The sequence below is a fragment of the Lycorma delicatula genome, chromosome 1 (genome assembly GCF_047948215.1).
Source record: "Lycorma delicatula isolate Av1 chromosome 1, ASM4794821v1, whole genome shotgun sequence".
NCBI lineage: Eukaryota > Metazoa > Arthropoda > Insecta > Hemiptera > Fulgoridae > Lycorma > Lycorma delicatula.
In genome coordinates this window covers 335712225-335727717 of record NC_134455.1, presented here as the reverse complement: position 1 = coordinate 335727717, position 15493 = coordinate 335712225, and the positions used below count along the sequence as shown (strand labels likewise).

The window sequence follows — 15493 nt, the reverse complement described above, 5'->3', positions numbered from 1 at the left end:
CTCCTTAATTTGGGCCCCAAAAATTACAGTAGGACTTTTTATTAGAAGAGCTGAAATCTAGGCGAAATCTTTTTCTAGAAACCCCGAAAACAAAGCGTATGCATGAACCTATGTTTTATATATGAACTTGTTTCATTATTTTCACTAGTAGAACATGTCCTGAAAGTTTCTCCATGGAACACTTCTATATATATATATATATATATATATATATATATATATATATATTAAAGGACGTAAAAAGTGAATTGACTATTGCAATAAAATAGTTTTTCTCAAATAATGATTTACACAAATAACGTTACTATGCGCATATTTAAATATATTACGTTACTGCCATATTTTAAGAAATCAGTTGGTAAGGGTAACACAACAGTTATTTGCTTGGCGTAGAGAGGTTATTGTTCGTTTACGACTGACGATGGGGCTTCAGCTTATGAATGGTTTTATATCTAGGATTAATCCCATTTCTGGATTTTGCCGACATCTGTTGAGTGCTAGGTATAAATCACCGTTCCATTTTCATGAAATAATTGTATTAGTAAAATTGTGACTTTCATGAGGCCTAACCTATGTATAAGGTTATGTTTAGGTTATTAGCCGATTTATCTTATTCTTTATACGTTTTGTGTCGTAGACATTTGAATATGATTTATGTATACTATTAAACTGGATTACTTTACTGGGTTGTATATTCTGCAACCTTAAAAAATTATACGTCTGGTATACTGCGCTGAAGGAGCACATTTTAAACTTATGTTATAATGAATGGTTAAGTCATTCATTAAACTTTTTTTATATTTAGTTCAATTATCTACCTTTCTTAGCTTCGTCATAACTAAATCATATGTTGAGCGTTTCGGATATATTCAAGTTTCAAAACTCGCTTTACTGAAAATTATTTAAAGTACAGCGAGTGGTAAAAAATTCACTAGAGTACAGCAAGTGTTGAAAATGTAACATATCCGAAACGCATCAACATATGATTTAGTTATGACGAAGCAGTGAAAAAAGCAGGTAATTGTACTTTATATAAAAATTATGATGATCTTGGCAGAAAATATGTGTGTGTGTGTGTATGTATATATATATATATATATACACACACATATATATATATATATATATAATTATATATAATTTTCTTTCATTAATTTACCTTTTAGATGTCTACCTGAATTTTAATGCTTGTTTTAGTGTAGGGGATGGATTTCATGCAACAATACTTAAAAAGTATTGTGTTGAAATGATCTGAACCTTGAATTGCTGTTTATTATTGGAATCCCTTCCAGAGGCGTTTTTTTCTATTAGGAAGATAAGAGTTGCATGAAATTCATGGTAGCCTAAGGGAAACAGTAATGTATATTTTATATATATATATTTTTTTAGTCTACTAATATTTACAATGTTGTCAATCACCTTAGTTCAAATTTTGGATGATTTATAGATTATGTACTTTTTCTAACCACTATTTTTTTATAGTTATTTCTCTGCAGAATTTTTAGAATGTTTTCTTGTAAGACAGAAAAACATTCTGTTTTTGAGTTGAAGCCAATAATTAGCTTCATTATAGTTAACCCACAATTATTACTTAAACATGCTAGCACAATTACATTTAAGTAGATATAGATATTAAATATCTGAAAACATAACAAAAGCTAATAGTTAAAAATGGAAGAATGACATTACGTCAGAGGTAATAGGATTGATCATGTATTGTGCTGTACTTGCATAGATAGTACAGCCTTCAGTTATGTGTTAAGCAAGTAGGATTTTAAATACGCCACAGGTTGGCTTAATTGCTAAGAGTGTTGGTCAAAGCATATAGACCTGTTATTAAATACTCACATAAACCTCTAAAGCATAATCTTAATTTTGTTATGTGCTGTGTTTTTAAAACTGCACGGAATATTGTGCTGAATAGTTAATGCATTATTGCCCACAAATCATATGAATACATATGATTCAATAACATAATTAATGTGTGATCATTATGCTTGTAATAACAGTATTGTAATTTTTATAATAATAATACTGTTCATTAAAATGAATTTCTAAGCAGAAGTTATGATAATTTTAATTTAGAAATATTTATTTTAAGTTCATTAAGAACAATTTTTGTTGGTTCTTTTTTATTTGTTCTTTATTTTAGCCATCATTCTTTTTTATTTTGTTGTACACTATTTATATATAATACAAAACTTATTTTTTACTGTAACTATGTATTTTATTTATATATGGAATTATACTTTTTAAATAATGTTATTTATATTGAAAATAAATAAATAATCCATTACATATAACCAATATAGGGAAGGAAGTTTATATTGTTTTACTTTGACATATACCACAGGTCAATAAAAATAAAAAATAATTTGTAACCGAGATAAAATTAGATGAATTATAATGTATTTTTTATGCTGAATCTTAAAATGAAATCAGTTTTTCTTCATTACCCTCAGATTTTTAGTTGTGAACCTTTAAAATATTGAGAAACTTCTTAAATAATAGAATTCAAAAATAATAATTACAGTTAAAATTCCTACCTCTATTTTACAGACATTTACGTTTATCTTAATTTATTTTTTCTGACTTTACTTTTGTGTTCAGTGAAGTCTTCTCTTTTTATCATCAAACAGTAATCAGTTATATATTCAAAACATATGCCTTTATAACGTTGTTCCATCAGCAATATATCTTTGTGAAACCTTTCTCCTTGTTTGTTGCTGATGTCACCCAAGTTTAAAGGGAAAAAGTCTAAATGAGAATGTAAAAAATGAATTTTCAATGACATTCAGCAGCCTAAAATTTTGTAGTTCTCTAAGAGTTCATTTATAAGCTGATTTACAGCTTTTTTTGGTTTTCAGCTTTTTTGTTTCCAAGAAAGTCAGTAATGACATCTTTGAATATCTTTCATGCTGCTAGTTGTTAAGGATTCAGTTTGCTGTCAAATATATTTTCACAAATTAATTTTCTTATTTGTGGCTCTCTTTTAATTTGACTTTACTTAATCATGATAAAACCCCAGCTAAATTTTTAAAGCTGCCTCCATCTTTATCTAATGCTTTTACCAAATTCTTCATCAGGCCTAGTTTTATGTGTAGAGGTAGGACAAATTAAACCATCTCTTCTAAATTATTGTTTCGATTTCTATATACTGTAATTTTAGTATCCCTGTTTAATAAATTCCATTCTTTAAGACTTGAACCTGGGAGTTCTACATGTTGTTTTGACAAATACAAGTCATGAATTAGGTTGCTCAGTTCTGTTTGTGTGATGAGGTGAGGTTCAGTATTTGATTCTTCTGGAATGTAACTAATATCTACTAAAGTTCGGTAGATATTAGCAGAAGGCATTGGTTGAGCCTTCTGGGGAATCAGAAATTTCTTTTCAAGAAGTCGGAGCAATCAGAATCGGTAAATCAACACCATGCACTACTGGTCTCATAACTGAACGAACATTTGGGTATGCAATACTGCTTTTATTGTTTGAATTGAAACCAGTAAAATTTGTTAAGCAAAAATAGCAGTCGTATAACGGATAGTAGGCTCTCGCCAAATCATAGATACACCAAAAGGAAAATGCTCTTTTTTTCCTTTTAGCCACTAGGTTAGTTTAGTTAGTGAGGTAAATCCTGAAACCCAGGATTTACTTTGGTCTCCCGAGAATTAGTCAAAATAATGTTTGTAAGCAGTTTTCAGCAGATTTGATGCTGGTTTTTTTTACTTTTCATGGTGGATTCTCTGCAAACATAACAAAAACTTTTTGGAGAGTTTATACAAGCCCAATTTTTATTCATTGTAAAATTCAAAATGTTTTAATGAATGAAAGTAAACTGAAATATTACAGAAATACTTAATTACTTAAAACACTTCATAAAATTGTTTCACCATGGAGTACAATAAAACACACCATGAAAAAACAAATACAGCAAATCTTGATTTTCAATAAAATAATACCAAAAGTTGTTCTGTCATAAAAATCTCTCACTAAATTTTTGGCATCACTTATAAAACAATTCTTATATTGTGCATATAATAAAACCACTACTACAACTAAAGAACACAGCAAGTCATACCAACAGCTGAATCAAACTGAAGAAAATTTCATCATATTGAATTACTCATTACTTGACTCGCTGAATGTCTATACATGCATGAAATGACATCGTTCGTATCAAATATAGGTCTACAGCATGCATCACAGTATAAATCAGATGTGAATAAGCAAACATACAGACTTACAGGGTATGTGCACACTCAAAACTCACATTTATGGTCTGCCAACCTACATGTGTTATTTACAGGAGATGGTGCACTTGTACCTTGTTAGACGCAGATTGTATAGTGCTGTGTACGGGATAGATTGATGGAAAGGACACTTGACAGGGGGTCAGTCCTTAGACCAACCCTCTGGAACCTTGCCTATGACGGCATATTTTGGGTGGCTGTACCATGAGATGTTAAAATAATGGGCTATGCTGACGACATGGGCCTGGTCGATGAAGCGGGAACATGACGTTAGGCCATGAAAAAGATTGGCAACTCCTATATGGCTATAAGGGAATGGATGGCTGGAGCAGGGTTGACTCTGGCCCCAGAAAAGACAGAGGCGATGGTAATCTCCTCTGCCAAACGGAGGTGGCTGATCATGCTTGTGATAGAAAGTAGAACTGCCTCCAAGCTGGCAATCAAATATCTCGGAGTCTGGATAGACTCCAGACTTAGATTCGGCGTACAAGCTATAGAAGCTTGCAGCAGGGCTAAGAAGATGATGAGATTGATCACCGGCCTACTTCCAAACATTGGTGGGCCGACACAGCAGTGGAGGATACTACTGGCCAAGATGGCGTACTCCATCTTGCTGTATGGTGTGAAGCTCTGGGCAGGTGCAGTTACATATGCCAGTTCGTGGCAGACTGGAGGCGTTGCACAGGAGGTGCTGCAGCAGGATAATATCGGGATATTGAGCAGTCTCTATAGAGGTTGCAGAGGTTTTAGCGGGTCACCTCCCAATTGACCTTACGATATCGTTGTGGAGCAGATTGAGGGAACAGGGGACTCTGCCACCTGTGGAAAAAAAACGGCTAGCCAATGACATAGAAGAAGAGCTAATGGACGAATGGTAGGAGTTTGGGATCGGTCCATGAAGGGATGGTAGATGCACAGGCTCATCAGGGATGTTCAAGGGTTAGTATAAGAGATTGCATGGCTAGCTGGGTTACAGTCTCAATCAGTTTCTGGCGGCCGTGGTGAATTTAGGGCATACCTGTTCTGATATGGTCTAGACCACACTGATCTCTGTCCAGAGTGTGGAAAGGAGGAGAGCCCCTGCATGTCTACTTTAGATGTCCACGTTTTAGGGAAGAGCAAATGGAGTTATTAGATACCCTGGGCTATGGAAATATTTTCCAGCCAGAAGACATTCAGCAAATATTAAAAAGTAGAGAGGAAGAGTGGACTGCGGTGGATCAATATGCTAGGAAGGTGTCAGACAAGTTCCATCTATGGGAGGAGTTCCGGCAGAGAAGAAGATGTCTGGGGTGCCAGGCTGGACAGGTCTGCAGCTGAGTGCCTAGGGGCCCCTGCGAGCATACAGGGGTCACTTTGGTGCAGTGAGGCCATGGATACTCCGTTCCTGGTGCTTGAATCTGTTGCCCTCATCACTGAAGCTACGATTGATAGCTATTATGGGTAAGACGTGAGTTGAGTTCATTATTGCTAGGCGTGTGTGTGCATGGTGAGTGCATGTGTGGTTGATGGGTACCTCTTTCAATGCCTTTCGTGCTTGGTGTTTCTCTCCCACTTGACTTCTTTGCTGTGTCTGTGTGTTGGTGAGGTCTGTACCTATGTGTGTGTGTGTGTGTTCACAGAGTTCTCATGTGCCTGTTGGGAGTATGGTGCTTGGTTGGAACTATGTTCGATATCTTTCAAGAAAATGGCATCACTGCACATACAGCCAGATAGTCGAAGTTAGGGTCTGCAAGAGTGTTTTGGAGAGTGAATCATTTCTAAGGGTTTGTGGCCTCTTTATTCTCTGGACTTAAACCCACCAGATTTTATTTTTGATGATATTCAAAAAGTAATGTTTATCGAGAAAACTCCCTCCACAGCTTTTGGGAACTTCAAACTGCTATTAGTGATTTACCAAAATATTCCTTATGAACAACTTGTGAGAGTCCTCAAGATCAAGAAGAAATGTGCTCAGATATATCTGGATGTTCATGGGGACCATTTCCAACAACTAATATTATAAGAAATAACCAATATGTAATTCAAAGTTATGTACTGTTTACTAGTACATGACAGGCTTATAGTTACTTGTGTAATAATGCATGTGTATATATATTTATATATATCTGAGCTATATTACATAACAGATACTTTCTTTATAAATCATAAATGAAATGTGAGCACTGAAAAAATAAACAGCAGTGTTGTATTTTGTACTGTGAGAGTTAGTGAAGTGTCCATTCAAATTTAATATGTAAACATTAAAAAAAAAGTATATACGCTTAGAATTTTCTATTTTTATTTTATTTAGTTTCTAATTAAGACTAAGCAATATTCTTTATTTTAAGAGGTTCCTAGAATTCTTGTTTACTCTAGTTTTAAAGATTGCAATTAGTTTGCTGACATCTGTTGTTGAATAAATTTAAAATGCAGATTTTGCCTTATTACATTAGTATTTGCTGCTAAATAGAAACTATCATCAGATAGTAAAAAAATTGTTGTGAAATATTACTTTTTACTCACATGGTGCTTATTTGTGTCACCATGGTGCTGTAATCTAGGAATTATATAACATTATATATTTTATAGCTTTCAAGGCTTCCCAGTAGAATATAACAAAATACCCAAAAAACTATGATAACCTATATTGTTTTCAGGTTCAAATTGCCTCTTCACATCGATGAGAAAGGAGTAAAACAATCAGTTGATAAGTTAAATCTACCTGTTAAACCAAAAAAACCATTAAGTCCTTTCTTCAAGTTTATGCTGCAAATTCGTCCTAAATTAAAAGAAGAAAATCCTAATTGTTCTATCGGTGGTATGTATTAATGTTTTCTTGGTAACATATTTACATCCTTGAATTTGTTACAGATTATACTGCAGTGAAATCAGTTTTCAGTCTTATATTATCATCTTGGTTCTGGTTGAGCTGATATTCATTAAACATTCTGAATCTTTACCCTGTAAACGCATCTTGGTTTTTTTACTTATGCTAGGAGTCATTTACCGCCTGACATGTTATTTAATATTCTGATTATTTTTATTAAAACTTGTAAGTATGATATACTAATAAAAACTTCCAATAAAACCTCATTTATACATCCCTAATTTTTAAGATAAGTACACCACAAATATTTTTTTAGTACTGGAGAATTCCTTATAATCTCCCATTATATATTTTTCAAACCCGTTTGATGTTACTTGATCAAAATTTATCATCATCCTCCTGGATAAAGTTAGAATTTTAGAATATCCTTGCAACTTTTCAGTTATTTATTTTGAAAACTGTTGGAAGTTATTCCTACATGTAGAGTCTTAGTGATACATTGAATGACCTAGATATCAAATAATTATTTGATTTGTTATTTATTTAATTATTTTATTTATTTATTTTGGATTTTAAATTGATTATAGTTCTAAAATAAAAATAAAATTAAATCAATATTTGTATTTATTTCTTCTGATCTATGGCTCCATACTTCTGTCTTGTCTTGTACAATTGCTCCTAATTTGTTACGGAATTTATTGGAGTACCCCCGTATATTTTCACTGTAGAATAATGTTAAACCTTCTTACTTAAACGTAACTATCCATTTAATCTATTCCACAATCAGATTGTACACCCAAGTTGACATTTCTTGCATCAGTGTGCAAGAAATGGTAGGAGAAACCCATAGATGTTACTCCCTCTGTTTCATGACATGAAAAGGAAAGGATGTCGTGATTATATGAATAGAAATTAAACTGTAACTTATTAAAGATGTTATTGTACAGGAGTCTACAAAAAAATGTTTTTTAAATATCCAAAATTACAAAGTATAGTTTTTCAAACCAAACATGCAAACAAAAAAATTGTAATTAATCAACTCTATTAAGGTAGGACATTGAACATTCCTAATAAAGGCAGTTGTTTAAAGAAACGTTTGCTTAAATTTAACTGCCGACTATTGGTAATTTCATAGTTGGCTGGAAAATTGTAATATTGGCTTGGCTAACTTAAGTGTTGTATGTCTGGTGAAAGTGCGCTCATATCTAATATTCTCATTGATAATATAATTATAAAGTTTAATTCTGTTTGTATTATTCTAAGTATTTTTGTGTTGGAGGAAATTTATTTTATTTTACAATTTATTTTTTTAATTTTATTTATCATTCTACTACATATTTATTTTCCTTTAATGAGACTAGTTTCTACTCTCATTGTTTGGGTGTTTTTCAATATTTTTATGTATATATAAATTAGATGGGACTGTTTTGGAATGAATAAAAGTCTGGATAATCTAAAAATGTCACAGTGTATTAAGACCAAAATAAGTAAGTGTGAATGTAAAATACAAAAATTTATTTGAAATCATTTTGAATAAATTTGAAGAAAAATTCATACTCTGCGTTAGTTAGATCTTAACACAATAAAGTATGGATAATATATCTGTTACTAGTATACTTAGGTATTAACACAAAACATACGAGAACCGATTATTAATTTGTGGTTTTATGATCCATAGTCCTTAATTTATTACCATTCTGTGATAATTTCAGTTAAATGAGTTGTCTATCTACATTTTTTTTTATATTGGCACTATATTCCTATTAGGTTATGTGACATTTTTTATATAGTATGTTAAAAAAAAAAATCATAATAAATAAATAATATGACGTAAGAAGTTGGATGTAGAAAAATATATACACATCTAAATGTGACATGGTTGGTTCTTTTTCAACAATGACATTGGTCATTGTTGAATGACCAATGACCACCTTATTATTATTTTAGTAGAAGGTCTTGTATTAATAGAAAGTTTACGGTTCAACAATCTGATTTATTTTTAAATATAATGTCATAGAGAAATACTCAAGTAAGATTTACAAAAAAAAGAAAGAAATTCCCTTTTTGTATTATGATCTTGGACATCCTTTACAAATATTTTCACAAGAAAGATGATTTGGATGGAATTCATAGTGAAAAAAAAAATGTCAGACTTTACTGAAGGTTGGACGCAGGACCAGTTAGTAATCTACAAGCCTGCATTATAACCTGTAGAAGTGTACTCTATTACTAGATGCGAAGAAAGCTTTAAATTATTAAACATTTACTGAAATGAATTGGAGAGCAAGAAGGTGCTTAAAACCATTTACAAAAAATGTTTAAAATCTTAAATTAGATTTCCATTTTTATTGTTAAAGAATTGTCATCAGCAGTTACTGAGGAATCAATACATAAAAAAGTAGTAAATAAACAAAGGAAAAAAGTCTCAAAACGCTGAAAAATAAAAATTTCATTGTTTACATAATAAAAGTAAATTAAAATAAACTGTAATCGATTTAGATAATTTCTGTCAACAGTTAAAAATTTTCTAAACCAACTGAATGTGCCAACTCAGATTGCCCATCATGACCTAATACAAGGGCACTTATAAATGTTTAAATAAGGTAGGAATTTGTCACAAGAAAAATAGAGATAGACAACTTATAATTTGGTCTTCTTGCATAATATTTGCTGTGAGACTGACTTGTTTAAATATACATATGATAACGTTTGAACACGTCATGCTTTCAGTAGTTTAAACGAGATGTAAGGGATTGCAGAACGTCAGTTTAGTTTTGAATGCGAATGATTCATCTGGTGCTTTTATTTAAGTTTTTAAAAGCTTAGTTTCATTGAAAATAATAAATAAGGTTTCGGTTTTTTAGTGTATGGTCAAACAATGAAACTGTTTTTTTTCCCAATTAGATTCTTATACAAAATAGAAATTTGTGAAAAACCAAAGTACGCCATCTATGTCTGGAGAATTGATTGGTAAAAAGACAAGATTATACAATGAAAGTTATTTAAATTATGATTTTACCTAATTGGATGGAAAGCCACATTGTATTGTTTGTTTTCAAGTCATCTCCAATGAAAGCATGAAGCCATCAAAATTAATTAGATACTTGGAAACTATACATCCGCATCATAAAAGCAAACCCTTGGAATCTTCCAAAAGAAAATTATATATCTGAGCAATCAACAAGCTTCTATTTGTAAATCAAGCCATACTGATAAAAGTACACTTGAAGCATCTTATCTCATAGCATTAAGAGTAGCTAAGATGTCCAAACCTCATACAATCATCGCAGGAAACCTTGATATTGCCTGCTGCAATTGATATGATCAGTATTTTAATGGGCATGGAAGAATTAAAAATAAATTCTGCTTTTTAATGACAGTATAAAGGTGAATCGATGAAATAGCAACCGATGTTTGTGATCAGATAATTCAGCAAGTGAGTTCAAGTGAATTTTTTATATTCAATCTGATGAATCAACAGATGTGGCAAACATTTCTTAGTTCTTATTGTGAGATATAAATGCGATAGGGGCAGATCAATCAAAGAAAATATGTTGTTTTGTTAATCAGTACCTTATCATGCAACAGAGGATATCTTTTTGATGTTTTGTTTGAAGCTGCTAAAAACTATAACATAGATTGGACAAAATGTATTGCAGGGTGTACTGATGGTGCAAGGACAATAACAGGAAAGAACCGTGGATTTCTGAAAAAATAAGACTTATACCAAGGACAGAATGGACACACTGCTTACTTCACAAACATGTCAGAAAATGTCAAACAAATTTTTTGTTAAGGTGTGAAAATGGCTAATTTTATTAAAGTCAACCATTACAGAATGTGCTATTTGCTAAACTATGTGATGAAATGGAAAAAATATCCCTTCTTTTCCCTATAGAAGTTATTGCATGAGAAAGTATTAATCTTGTTATTGAAATTGCAAGATGAATTAATATTTTTCCAGTAAAAACAAATGCCATTCTCAATGTTTTTACAGAATAATAAGTTAATGTTGCTGTTGACTTACTTAGTTGATATATTTTCGCATTTAAATGATTTGAATGTGAATTTATTAGGACATGATAAAAATATTTTATTGACGTACAAAGTTCATGCCTTCATTAAAAAGCTTGAACAGATTATTCAAAAAAATATGTTGTTTTGCAAATCATTACCGGGTCATGCAACAGGACAATGTCTTATTGATGTTTTGTATAAAGCTTCTAAATACTATAACATAGATTGGATGAAATGTATTACAGACACACAGTGTGTCTGTAATTATCTGGATTATTCGCCTTCAAAGCAAAATTTTGATATGTTTCAACTCACTTCAGATTATATTGACAAAAATTTTGATGAAGCCACATTATTCACTACAGTTTGGATAGCGTGAAGATGCCTTTGCATGAACTAAACATTTAGCTGGCAGTGTATTACCCAGAAGATAAAAATGATTTCTCAAAGATGTAGGTACTGAATCCATTTAGTGAAAATGTTGCAGATGTGAAGTTACCAATTGAGATTCATAGCCAACTCATCAAAATGTGTGCTAATAAAACAACTATGATTCAGATCTGAAGATCTAGATATGTTTTGGCTTGCTTGTTAGAAGTGAATGTGGAAATTTAGTCACAGAAGCATTGAAAATATTAATCCCTTTTGCCATGTTTTAACTCTTTGAAAGGGGTTTTTGTGTATGGTTGTGCTGAAAACTAAATATAGTAATCTATCTTTCATCTTTTGAAAACAATTTGTTTTTATTTGTTATAGAAAAACTTTTAAATAAACAACAAACACTACCATCTCATTAATTTATTTTCTTTACTTGTGTACTTATAAATGTAAATAAAATGTTTATAATATTTTTTTTCATTGTTGTCTATGTGTAAAGTTGTAGGCTAATTTTGCAATCCCCTTTTCATATCACTGCAACTCCCAGGTTGAAAAACACTGCTATAGAGTAAAGCTATCTTGGAGGAAACGCCAAGCCAAATGCCGTATGCCCTTCATTATTGGTTAATGTTTCGTTTAATTAAGAGATAACTTAATTTTGTAATCCTTATTTTAATCTTGATCTTTTATTTTATCTCTGAAATTTTTTTTTAATACTGTAATAAAAACTTCAAAACAAGACTTCAGTTAGGGTTTAAGATCTGAAGTCAGGTGCCTGACAAAAGATATAAACCAGTTTACTTTGAATCATGATTTTTACAGTCATACACTTCACATAGCATCGTACTGCTTCATTTACATGAATAAAAATCATTTTCTGTTTCTCCAGATTTTTGGGATTTTCATGTAAAACCTGTTTACAGGATATGTAGCATTTTAATATCAGATAGTTTTGTTGGATGTTATGTTTTTTATTTTTTGTGCAGGTGTTTGCTGTTATGTGCTGACTCTTAAACCAAATCGTATATTTTTTAAACTTGAATTCATGAAAATTAAAAATAATTTCACATTGATATAGTCATAGATAGTTGTTTCCTTTTTAATATAAAAAAATCATAAATTTGGGATTTCATGAACCTAGAGATACATTTACACATCTTATGTTTCCTTACCTCTACAAGAAGTGATTATTTATACATTCATCAAAGGATTAACTTGTTAAGGTTTATTTATCAGCTTGTTGCCGTAATGCTAACTGTGTAACTAATTACTTCATTTATATTTCTAATTAATTATTTTTTTAAACTGAATATGTTTTATTTACCAGCAGACCTGGCAATGCTTTGTTATTGCTAGATTTTAGTGTTTATATAGATTAAATGAACACAATTGAAAGTTTGATAAAACATTAACAAAATGCACATTACGGAACTTCACAAAATTAACCTTTCCCTTTTACCCATTCCCCATTTTCCTTTTTCCCATATGGCTGTTCCCCTTTCACTCTTTTCTTCCCCCATCTCCTTACCTTCCCTGTTTATCTTTCCCTTTCCCCTTTTTATTTTTCCTTCTTTCCATTTCCTTTTCCCCTTTTTTCTCTTTTCCATTTTCTCCTTCTTTCCTTTTTACCTTTTTCAATTTTTCGCTGTATGATATTTCCCTTTCTTTCTTTTTCTTCACGTGTAAATCGGTCCAATAGTTTTTTAGTTTATAGCAGACAAACATATTGGAAGCATTGAAATGGAATCATAAAATTATTAGTATAGCATGTGTTGAGTTTACGTGCAACAGATAGCGCTGTTTTTTTTAAAAAAAACATGTTTTTACCTGTCACAGGTGTGACATCTTAGGTATATAAATTAAATAGTAGTATACCTGACCTGCAGTCAGTGTACCCATATTTATGTACGGGTATATAAATAGTAAACACACACGTATTCGAATGCAACGTTATATCAAAATTTCAAAGCAATCAGTGAAGAACTTTGATTGATTTAAGATTTTGAACAAACGAACATTTACATTTTTATTTATATAGATGATTTTTTTTTTTTACAGAAATTTCAAAAAAGATTTCTTCACGTTGGGAAAAAATTGATCCTGTTGAACGAAGTAATTTTGAAGTACAATATCAGCAGGAAAAAGAAGAATATGAAAAAGCAAAATTAACATATGAAAATAGCTTAACTAATGACCAAAAAGCTGCCTTGCAAGAAGAAAAAATGAGAATTCTAGAAGAAAGGGCCAAGAAAAAATTGAGAAATGTATCTATTTTTAAAGAATGTTTAATTACAGTTAATTATTCTAAGACTAGTTATTACTTTATAAAATTTGACGTTTTAAAAATAAAAAATAAATTAATATATTTTTTACGTTAAAATAATCAAATTTGCCAAGAATTAAAACATTCATAATAGGAATTTGAAAAAGAAAACTCATAAAAAACTTTGATCATCACTAATTTTTTTATTGTTCTTATTCTTTAATAATTATTCTTCCAATTTAAAGCAAACTACTCCCTAACATCATGCACAAGCTGTAACTGACAAAAATACTTCCTTTCCATAACTTGTAATGTTATAAAATCTCTGTAAAGGGTTTTCAAAATTAACAAACAAATAACATTATTTAACATAATCAACTTCTCAAACAGATTCATGTGGTCTTCAGTACTTACTACAAAGCTATAAGCCAACTTATAAGTTGAGGTTTTCTCAACTTTGGTTTCTTTGTGAACTTGCTTATTATTTTGATTTGTTCTGTAATGATGAGCTACATTGCCACTATAGAATATCATTTAGTTCTGAAGCACTGTAATTTTATATCTGGTGTTTAATTTTTGTTTAATACAGTAAATTATGCATGTACAATTTTTTTATTTTACGAATACATAAAGAAAATCTTTTATTCTGATTGGTTCGTAATAATAGATATTATAGAATACGATTATAAGGTAAATTGTAAATAATAACATATAATTTAGAAGATAAAAATAATTGTAATTAAAATCCATATTATGTATTTAAAATACAAGTACAAACATATGATAAAAAATAATTCATGTTTCAGAAGGCGTTATTAAAAATTATTTTGAGCACATTTACATGCACATTGAATAGGATGCAGAAAATTAAAATTTTATTAGATTAACATTTTTTAATTAATATTATTTTAAAAATTCATTCAGTGTTACTTCTTTAAAAGAAAAACTTTAAATAAATTTTAGTGAAAAGTTTTTAAAATAGTGTAGTAATTTATTAAAAATAACAAAATAGTGTAGTTATAAAAAAGGAGTTGCTTTGTCCACTTTGGTAGAAAAGGATATTGTTATTGTATTAAGAATAACTCCTACTCTGAATCATAAGACCTTGCCGATGGTGAGGGGGCTTGAGTGCTCAGTGATACAGAGTAGCTGGACCGAAGTTGCAATCATATCAGAGAGATATCTGTTGAGAGCCAGGCTAAGGAACGATTCCTGAAAGAGGGCAGCAGCTCTTTTAGTAGTTGTTAAGGACGTAGGTTAGGAGGACTTAAGCGACCATATCAACATCACTCAATCTTCTGAGTACTGTGCAGCTAAAAGCAATGGAAAACTATAGCTGCTTTTTTTTCCAAGAAAATGTAACTCTCTGCATTTTCAGACAACAAAGATGGAGGTGCCTTCCTTGGTAAAGTATTCTGGAGGTAAACTAGACCCCCGTTCAGATCTCCAGTTGGGGACTACTAAGGAAGGGGTCACCAGAAAATTAAAAAATAATACTCTATGAATCAGAGCGTTGAGTGTAAAAAAGGTTGGTAGGTTAGAAAATTTAAAGAGGGAAATGGGTAGATTAAATGTAGATGTAGTAGGAATTACCGAAGTTTGGTGGAAAGAGGAAAACGACTTTTGGTCAGGTGATTTTAGAATAATTAACCCAATTTTAAATAAAGGGCGGGCAGGAGTAGGTTTTATAATGAACAAGAAGATAGGGATGAGAGTAGACTATTTCAAAATGCATAGCGACAGAATAATTGTAATAAAGATTAAATCAAAACCTAA

General features: G+C 31.0%; 1 protein-coding gene across 2 annotated transcripts in view; it reads left to right on the top strand.

Moving 5' to 3' along the window:
• Positions 1 to 341: 341 nt before the first annotated feature.
• LOC142334287 (transcription factor A, mitochondrial-like) overlaps positions 342 to 15493 on the top strand; it is a 40235-nt gene continuing 25083 nt past the window's right edge. For both annotated transcript variants that reach the window (XR_012758820.1, XM_075382209.1), the window contains exons 1-3: positions 342 to 501; positions 6890 to 7050; positions 13513 to 13718. Coding sequence is in view for 1 of the 2 variants with exons in the window: in XM_075382209.1 (XP_075238324.1) it covers positions 422 to 501; positions 6890 to 7050; positions 13513 to 13718 (447 nt within the window). In the remaining variant the exon portion in view is untranslated. The remainder of the gene's footprint in view (positions 502 to 6889; positions 7051 to 13512; positions 13719 to 15493) is intronic.